Below are 10,065 nucleotides of genomic sequence, written 5' to 3' on the forward strand. Positions count from 1 at the left end.
GACTGGACATGAGGAGCAGGAGGAAGGTGGCATTTCAGATGAAGAGCAGTGGGGCAGTGGGAGATATGGCTGGGAAACTCTCTGGGACAGATCCTGCAGGGCCTTGATCCCATCTGAGAATCCTGGGCGTTACCTTGCAGCTTGGTCCTCACACATGTGCTGCCTGTGGGCACTCCCAGGTAAGGGCATACTGGAGACTAAGGACTCTGCTGTTCTTTACACACACTCACAATCAGGGGTTGTCTTACGCCCCAGTGAAACACTGTTGTCATGTGCATTGTTGGCTTAAATGAGAACATTGGGACAGAATTCTGGAATAATACCACAGCAAGAGAACAGATTAAAATGGAACCAGAACTGCTCAGTATGAGTCATAGCATAGCCATGGGTCACACGTGGAAACACCTACAGGGGCCAGGCACATCACAGAAAGAGAGGAAGTCAGCCTTGGGAAAGACAGTTGTAAATCGCTTGTTCTGTAGCTGATGACACACTTGCCTCTTCAAAACGCTGGGCAGCCAGGGAAGAAATAATACAGTGTGGAAAATAAACAAACAAATGAAAGCCAAGCAGCACTGGTCAGAGCAGCAACTGTTTCTGCTGGCCCCACGTGGCTCAGGAAGCCCACTTCTTACCTCTGATGGGCAGCCAGCTAGTGGGGTCTGTGCAGGCCCTGTGGTCCATGTTGGAGGCACTGAAATGTGACTGTTGTGTTGTTTCCCCTGAGTTCCCTGAAGGCTTCCAGTATTCAGGGTCTGTGGTTGTAGATAACAGGAAGGGGGCTGAAGGCATGCAGCCTCCTCTGTACAGGGGACCAAGGCCGGGGGCAGCACCCTGCCTCTGCACTGGCCTGCAGCTCTGTCTCACTGCACCCGGGCCAGCACCGCTGTCCAGCTGTGACGTCCATGGCTCCCTAGAGAAGCAGAAACGAGACATTCTTCATTCTCCCCCTCACTCTTGCCCTCTGCCTCGGTTTTTCTCCTCTCTTGGTTTTTCTGAAGGCCTTCGTGGCTGGCCTTGCTGGTGGGAGAAGAGGTTTTTTCCAGGGACGGATCGATGCTCTGTGTGCTGGGCTGTCTGGGTTGACAGGGCTGACCTTTACCAAGCTTGCTTGGGTTTTCCTTTCTCTGTTGGAAGCCCAGGAAGGTCTGGCTCTGGAGAGAGGATGGTTGAGAAACCTCGGCCTTCATGGGGACTAGGGTGGGAATGGGTTTAGTGAAAGTGGGAAAGAGGAGGATCTGAGTGATGAAAGCCCTTTGAGGTCAGCTATTTAAATCTGTCCCGTACATGCCACCTATACAGATGAGAAAAACTGAGTCTGGATGAAAAGAAAAACTTGATCAAGGTCACTCAGAGACTTGACAGAGCCCCAGAATCTTGTGTGTGTGAGGGCATATGGGCATATGTGGATATGTGTGGATTATACATATTGTATGTACACTTGTATGTATATGTAATAATATATGTGTGTGTTATAATAATATGTGGTATATTATATAATGTAATTATATAAATAATATGTAATATATTTGCAAGGCTGACAATGCCCGTGTTGGGTGCTATGATCAGGATCACTCTGGCCATGGACACGGTTGTATACGCCCAGGTACCCACTGACCCCTGAACCACAGTGTATCATGCAGTTCTACAAAACTGCAGAGAGCAACTGGAGAAATCTCACAGGCCCTTTTCAAATCCTTCCTTCCTCTTCCTCTTCCTCTGCAAAGATTTTCTTTCAAAGCCCAGTCTGAATCCTTCAGAAATAGAACTTGGCAGTGAAGTCACTTTGAAAGACTTTCCGTATGTTAATTACAGTCAGCCAAGGTCTGGAGCAGAGGTGGGCGCCCACCATCTGCAGATGGGGTCGGCCCCCGGCGCGCTGTGCAAATCCCCATCATCTGGCAGGTGTCGTTTTGGGTTAATTAAGAGCTACACGGAGCCCGTTTACCTGTCACTTTGGAGAATTTTAGGAAACTTCGACTTTCTTGCCATCTCTGAGCTTTAACGAAGGGTAAACTGAAAACATTTCTGATTCTGATGGTTTTCCTGGCCCTGGCATCTTCAGGGCAGCTGCGTTCCATGCCTTTTCTTGTGGCCTCCTGTAAACTTTTAATTTCAATCAATCCTTTCTAGTTAACTCATTTTTTTTTTTAACAGCCATCTCTTCAATGTTTGAAAGACAGTACTGTTTTGGGAAAATCCACCATTTATTCTAAATTTCTTAAACCTCTGCTTTCTTTCTGGGTCTTTGAAGGGAGAATATCCATTCCTCAGCTTGATTCTGTTTAGTACAATAGCTTTGCAAGGGCTTTTGATTTGCAGGTCAGGGGCCTTTTAGCAATCAGGGTTTGGATTGTCAATGCTAATCGTAGAGCTCCGTATTCATGGGGGAATGACTCAGTCAGATCACCAAGTAACTGGGTTCTCAGTGAGTCAAAAGACCTCCTTCTCTGGCAGAAGAGAACTTTCTTTCTCTAGGGTGAAGTTTAAGGTTCTGTATCTCGATGGAGGTTTGGATGACACAGGTGTATGTCTTTGTCAAAACACAGTGATAGTATATTTAAGATTTGTGCATTTCATTATGTGTACACTTTATATCAAGAGAAAAAACTTTTAAACAAATAATGAATTTCAGTTAATGATATGCATGCTGAAGTACTTAGGGGAGTGTATTGATGTTTCCAATTTACTTTGAAATACACAAAAGATAAGATGAATGAAAGGCTGGAGGGAGACAGACTTAGTAAGCAAGTGTAAGAAAATATTGATGATGGAATTAGGTAGTGGGTACACAGTGTTCACGATAAAATTCTTCCAACTTTGCTCTGTGTTTGAAAATTCTCAGACATACCAGACGAGGGGAATGGAGAGGAGAGGGCTGGCCGGCCCAGTGAAGCTCTCCCTGGGATGGTGGAAGCCTGAGGACCTAGGGATAGGCAACTGTCCTGATCCTGCTGTGGCCCTGCCTGGCCATGTGGCCCTGGGGAAGGGGAGGCTGAAGGAAATTGTCTTTCAAGTTCGTCTGGTCCATATGATCTGGGGTGATGAGTCCCAGCAGAAGTTGGCCAGGTTTAATGTAAGATAAATTTGTGGTGTAGAGAGAGGGTAATGGCCAGGTTTACTTTGCATTAGTTCTAGGAAGGAGTGGGTTGCTGGGGGGTGGTGGGAACGAGGGGAGTGATTGCTAGTCTCTCGGATACCCAGTGAGAGGCCAAGTCCCTCAGCCTGAACCCCAGCATTCTCTGCTCTAACATCTTGGGTGGGTTATCCTAAGATGGAGTGCCACGCCCTCTGGACTCTTCCTAACTTCACCCAGACATGCCCACCTGCGGTTCCGGCTTCCTGATGTCGCGGAATTCTTGGGTTCTGTGATCCATACTGTTTTTGGACCACAGTCTTTCACCTCAGTGCCACCCGCGGCCCGAATGTGGCACTCAGCTGCTTCCTCTGATTTCCGAGTGGGGAGAAAACACCAGCCCAGTCATATAGGCATTTGAGCTTGTAGTAGGCTTTATGTCCCAACATGGATGGCTTAAAATGGGAGTTAGACGTCTACTTCTCTTTTTTCGACATTGTATTTATTTATTTGACTGTGCTGGGTCTTAGTTGTGGCACTGGGAGTCTTCAGTCCTCCTTGCAGCTTGATCACTTTATTATGGCATGTGAAATCTTAGTTGCGGTATGTGGGATCTAGTTCCCTGTCCAGGGATCTCCTGTCCAGGGTTCTCCTGTCCAGGGGCCTGTCCCAGGCCCCCTCACTGGAGTGCAGAGTCAGCCAGTGGACCACCAGGGAAGTCCCCTAGACGCTCACTTCTTGAATGTTCTCCACCCCCACGGCATCTCCTTTTGTCTCTCCACTCGCTCTTGATAACAGAAACTCCCCCAGTTCAGGTCCCGCCATCCTCTCATGCACCAACCTTGAGCCCTCTCCATCCTCACTCCTGAACCCTGCTCTGGGCCTCCTTTTGCACATCCAAGAACTCAGCAATAAAAATAAATAAAGCTATAAAATTCTTTTTAGGGCCTGATTCAGTCTTTAGAGGAGGCCTTTTCATCTCACCTATCTCCCCAGCTTCCCCAGTCTCCTTGACACGGGAAAAGGTAATTCTGTGCTTCCAACAATATTATCTCATTTACCTCTCACCAGTCCTATGATGTAGGTTTTTATTAGGCCCTTATTCACATGAGAAGACCCCAAAGAGGTTCTGTTACTTCCCTAAGGCCACTTCAGAGCATGGGGGCAAGCTCCCTCTGAGCCCTGCCACACGAAGCCCACACCCACCCTATGGGCAGCCCCCTCCTCTGCCCCTCCCCACTTTCTGCTGGCCTAGCACAGTGTGGGGGCCCAGCTCCCAGGGCAGATCCCAGGCCTTGTCTCAGAAGGTCCAGTCTTGCTTTCTCCTCAGGACTGCTCACTCCTGGGAGTGCTGGAGATGGAGGAGATCATGACGCATGTTTCGTTGTTGAGAGTTCTTGGGGGCCTCTGGGGGGTGCACCTGCAGACAGCCCAGGAGCCATCTCTGAGGAGGGCCTGTGTGCTGTGAATTCCTCAGATGGAGGTCTTGCTGCCTGCTGAGTGACAGCTGCTGGGCAGGGGCCGGCACCCCTATTGGGCATCACAGGAGCTTTTCTGTTAATACATAAAGAAAAGGTTGCCCAGTTTAAATGGGCTGGTATTTTTGAGAGATGCCCAAAGCATGGATCAGTTAGCAAAAGGAGGTGAGAGCCGCATGGTGTCCTTGGTCATAAGAGAAGTGTCATGGTGAGAGTTCTATCTGTCTTGGGCCATCTGGCTGCTCCTCCCAGACCCCAACCATGAGCCAGAAGTGGGACTCTCACGTTCTGCCTTCTCAATCTCACTCCTGCCGTTGAGGAGCATCATTCTGTGCCTGTGGGCGTTCCCCTCTCCCATTCCCCATTGCATGGGTTGCAGCTGCAGCTTCTCCCTGACCATGGGCTCACCTCTTCCAGCTTGTCCTCCAGGTCCTGGTACTGCCAAGTCTGAAGGCCTCTCCAGCCCCAGCCCTAAAGGGAGAAAAGCATGATGTTTCTGCCCCACCCTACTCTGCTCCGTGGGCTGCTTCTGCTGCAGCCTTGGGAAGACCTGGCTGTGCAGGGGGCACACTCTGACCCTCTAACTCCAGACCTCTGCTTGTGCCCGGAATGCCCTGTCTCCCTTTGCACATCAAACCCCTACCCCTCCTGCTCATATGCTCCTCTCCCCGCAGAAAGCGTCCCTAGTGTTTTCCTGGAACTTCTCATGGCTGGACCAGACTCACCTTTCTAAGCTACAGTCCTAAGATTTAAAGGAAAGAAGGTGAATGCTCCTTGGGTGCTGTGATGGTGGTGAATTTAAGCAAGGGAGACACAGCAGGAGATTGAAACCTCTAGTCCCAAAGGAAGTCATCATCTGGTGAAGCCCACAGAGCCTCAAGGAGGGGGCCTCCCTCCCTGCTGGGAGCACCACGGCACCTGAGAAGTGAAATTCAGGCTCAGAAGACAGGAAGGGTCTTTGGACATCACTGGGTCTCACCTGCCCTTGTACAAATGGAAGACAGAGGCCCCGGAGTGGGAAGGCTGTGTCATGGTGTCACATGGGCAGAGGGCCTTGGGCTGGGAGACAGGAAGCTGGACTTGGAGTTTCCCCCCACCCTAGACAAGTCCCCCCACCTTCCTGAGCCTCCATTTGCTCATATAAAATGCAGACAGATGCACCCATCTTGGGAACTTCACAGGACTGTCAGGAAAGTTAAATGAGATCCTAGATGTGGAGGAAGCCTTGTAAATGATGTCAGGTCATGGTCCTTGTGGCTGACATTTGCTGAGCAGTCACTGCATGCCAGACACTGTGTATCACCAGTCTCTGCAATGACCATGGGCAGTGGGATCTATTCATTGTCCCGACTACTGAGGAGAAAACAGGCACAGAGAAGTCGAGCATCCTGCTGACGGTCAACCTGTTGATCTAGGAATAGGCAGATGCAGGATGTGGGCTCCAGCAGCCTGGCTCCAGAACCCTTGCTCTCAGCTTCTGTGCCAGACTGACTGAGGGCCACCGGGTTCAGTGGCGTCATGTGGGCTCGAGTTTGGGTGGTCTTCTGCTCCCCAGCCATCTTTATGGCTGAGCTGAGTCTGAGTGAACTCCGGGAGTTGGTGATGGACAGGGAGGCCTGGCATGCTGCGATTCATGGGGTTGCAAAGAGTCGGACACAACTGAGCGACTGAACGGAACTGAACTGAACTGAACTGAACTGAGGCCGGGTCTACAGACAGGCATCTTCCTTGGCAACTGAGGACCTGCCCCACCCCCACCTCACCCCCACATCTCATGGGTGAGGACTGCCCATGCCCTGCCAGCTGCCTGTGTGGCACTTCATCCAGAGGCCCCAGCAGCCCTGAGGCTTGGACCAGCCCTGAGGTCGACCTCTTGCCCCGAAGATGGTCAAGCTCCCTTTACCCAGAGGGTGCACTCTCACGGGACATCTCACAGGACAGCGGCCCACTGAGGGTACCACCATGCCACTGCTCTAAACACACCAGGTGGGGTGGGTCCTTGGAGGTTCACTTCTTCCACCAGGGAGCAGGACAGCATGGTGGATGGAACCTGGGCAAAGGATCAAATAAACCGGCTTGAATCTTGGCACACAGCAGGTGCTCAATAAAGCCCTGGCTATTGGTGTTAATAATGGAAGCCGTGAGAGTCATCTCTAGTAGACGGAAGAGTTCCCACTCTTTCATTCATGTAACAAACGGTTTTCAGGGCCTGCTAGACATGGGGATGCAAGCATAGTGGAGGACATGGAATTAACAAGATAGATGAGCACAATTAGTAAGATATGTTAGCTTGTGATCAGTTCTATGGAGAAAAGTTAAGCAGAGAAAGTGGAAGGTGTTTCCATGGGAAATGCAATGGTTTAGAAGTGACTTTGGAGTAGAGCCTGGAAGGAGGTGAGGGAGAAAGCTGTGCAGACAAGAGCATGGTGTTACAGTGTTACAGTGTTACAGTGGAGGTGGTGAGCTACTTGTGGTTCTTGGAGCACTGACTGTCTGCTGTGGATGGGGTGTTACACAGGGTGTGGGTGGCATGTGGGTGCTGAGAGGAGTCACACATCGACCTGAAGACAGACACTCCCATGTCACAGAGCAAATCTGGTGTTGGGCACAGCAGGAAATGGAGTACACCCCAGGACAGGGTCAAGGGGGGCTTCCCAGAGGAAGAGGTATCTGAGTGAGATTCTAGAAGGTCAGGCAGGTGGGGATGTGGTCGAGGATGCTGAGCAACACTAACTTAGGCACATCCTCTAGAGGAGTTGGAACTGTTTATGGCTTGTTGCCAATCTGGGGACAAAGTTGGGGGAGTGTGCAGAATGGATAACGGACACAGTTAACTAAGTAGCTCCAGTTGAATAGGCCCAAGACTTGTACTTTGAGGGTCTGGAGATCAAGGAGGCTTCCTGGAAGAGGTGGCCTTGAAGCTGGGCCTGGCAGATGGGCCCAGTGCTGCTAGATGGAGTTGCCGAGACAGCATTAGCTGGTATAGACCAATGCCCTGGGCCAGGCACGGTGCTGTCAGGAAGTGCCTCTGATGGGGCAGCTCTGAGGGTGCCCAGAGCCCCGGGGGAAGTGCGGCTGTCCCCCTTCTCCAGGCAGCTCGGTCTCTCTGCTCCCCCACCTGACCCCCCAGGAGGAGGAGGAGGTGCCATGGCGCTGATGGATACGCCGGGGGCTGAGCTGCCGCGGCCCCGCACTGTCACCACGCTCTCCCTCGTTCGCCGGAACCTGACACCCTGACCACTGAGGCATAAAAAACAGAGAATTGGAAAGCTCAGCCTGTCAGGCTGGGAGTGGCCCCCAGAGAGGCCCGAGGAGGAGCACACGTGTGCATGTGTGTGTGTGCGCGCGCACGCCCACATTCTGCCTGGGTTGCTGGTGGAAGTGGGGAGGAGGCCAGCTGGGGGCCTGAGGGCTGGGAGCGGCTGGCTCTCAGCCCTGCTGTTTTGTTCCCACTGCACCTGGTGGAGCCCCAGGGGCCCTAAGATGTTGGCTGAGGCCTCCCAGGGAAGAGCTGTGCTCCAAGTCCTGACCTGGGGCTGGTGGCCCTTCTAGAGGCTCCTGCCTTTCGATCCTTTGGCATCTAAAGAGTCCCTGGAAGCATGGATGGTGCCGAGGGTCGTCTCATGGGGCTGGGAGACTCCTGTCACCACTGCCAGGGAGGGGCCCACATGCTCTGTAACCAGTGGCCTAAAAAGCTACTCAATAGCCAGCTGCCCATACAACCTGCTAACAGGCCCGGGGGCCCCTGTGCCCCTAGAAGCCCCAGCCGCAGGGAGCCGACAGGCGGGGCCTGTCCTGTTACAGAGCCAAGGGGGCAGGTTTGAAGGCAGGGATTCTGGGCTCCTCTCCTGTGACTGCCCAGTGGTCAAGAGGCCCTCCTGCAGCTGGAAGGGAGGGAAGTGCCAAAGACAAGCATCATGGCTCCATGAGCTGCTGGGCAGGAGTGAACCGTCCTCAAGCTCTATGCTGCCCCCCGTGCCCTGTGCTGTCCCACCTGGTGTGGCTTGCAGCTCCTGCTCCTCCTTCCTGGCCCAGAGGCCCCAACCCCATGCTCCTCTGCGCTCCCCCAGCCCTTTGGCTAGTCCCTTCATGTCAGCAAAGTGCCATCTGCCTCCTCCTGGCAGAGGGTCTGAGTTTATGTCTCATCTTCCTCGTTGGAGAGAGGCCTGGGGAGCAGCCACCTCCGGATTCACAGCCCAGAGGGCTAGACCAGAGTTGGGGTCACCTGCGGCCTTCCAGTCCAGAGCCACTCAGGAAACGCATGGGGAGTGGCGCTCCTTCCGCACTGTGGTCCTGGAGTGACCTCGGTCAGGGCTGAATCTGAGAAACAAGCAGTCTGGGCCTTTGGGCTTGGGTTGGGTGATTCCTGGCTTTATTGTGAGAGACTCTGGGCGTCAGTTTTCTCATGTGCAAAACGGGCCAGCTACCCTAGGGAACGCCTGGCATGTGGTAATTCAATGGTATTCAATGTGTGAGAGACTGATATTCACTCCCAGAATAAGAAAAGGTTCTAAGGGGAAATATGTGCACGGGTGCTAATTGCTTCAGTCGTGTCCGACTCTTTGCAACCCATGGACTGTAGCCCTCCTGGCTCCTCTGTTCCTGGGATTCTCCAGGCAAGAATACTGGAGTGGGTTGCCATGCCCTCCTCCAGAGGATCTTCCTGACCCGGGATCGAACCTGTGTCTCTTGCCTCTCCTGCACTGGGAGGCGGATTCTTTACCACTAGTGTCACCTGGCATTCACTCCTATGAATAAAGTTCTAAGGGGAAATACAGACAATGCCAATGACAGCTGTCCATTTGATAAGGGGGCGGACCGGACTTGCCTTTATTAGTTACACAAAGTACCCACAGTTTGTGAGGGAGACAAGTGCCAGTGGCATTTTCTGAACCTGACCTGACATTCGGTTCCTATTTCTCTCCCACCCACCACATGCAGGCAGTGAGTTTTCCGGGAGCCCCTACAGCCACCCTCAGTATCCCTCGTACAACGACTCCTGGAGGTTCCCCAACCCGGGGCTGCTTGGTGAGTACTGGCGGAGGCCTTGCAGGGCCCCTGGGCCATCGGCTGCCCATCAGGGCCTCACTGGACCAGGGTCCCTCAACATCATCAGGCCTGGTCACTGAGGTGGGTGGGTAGCTCCCCCAGACACTGGCAACATGGGAGTTTGTGCTGGAGCTTCAGGACAGCAAATACCACCCCAGCCTTGCTTGTGCCGTCAGCCCTCCCCCCATGTGTTTTAGTGGGTGATAGGAGATGGCACAGAAGGGGAACAGATTTTTAAAGGCCATTGAGAGAGGAAGAGAAAAGTAGGAAAAGTGCCTGCCTAAGAGTAACGTATTTCTTAAGGATCGTTGAATAGTTTGGTGATAAATCTCTAAATAAGGGCAGCCAGGGACCAATTTAGGTTGTTTGGGAGTGGCTGTCTGTCTTGATAAGGACCCAATAATCACGGATATTGATTAGTGATGTCTGCTGTGGATACCACTGGAAACTGGTTGCCCTGTG

At 52.4% G+C, this 10,065-nt stretch overlaps 1 protein-coding gene across 8 annotated transcripts in view; it reads left to right on the forward strand.

Annotated features, from left to right (window-relative positions):
• Nucleotides 1–10,065, forward strand: part of PAX5 (paired box 5) — a 186,596-nt gene that overhangs the window by 163,033 nt on the left and 13,498 nt on the right. For all 8 annotated transcript variants that reach the window (XM_042243239.1, XM_042243242.1, XM_004004249.5 and 5 more), the window contains one exon: nt 9,496–9,582. In XM_042243239.1, the coding sequence (XP_042099173.1) occupies nt 9,496–9,582 (87 nt within the window). The remainder of the gene's footprint in view (nt 1–9,495; nt 9,583–10,065) is intronic.

Source organism: Ovis aries, chromosome 2 (assembly GCF_016772045.2).
Source record: "Ovis aries strain OAR_USU_Benz2616 breed Rambouillet chromosome 2, ARS-UI_Ramb_v3.0, whole genome shotgun sequence".
In the NCBI taxonomy this organism is placed as follows: Eukaryota; Metazoa; Chordata; class Mammalia; order Artiodactyla; family Bovidae; genus Ovis; species Ovis aries.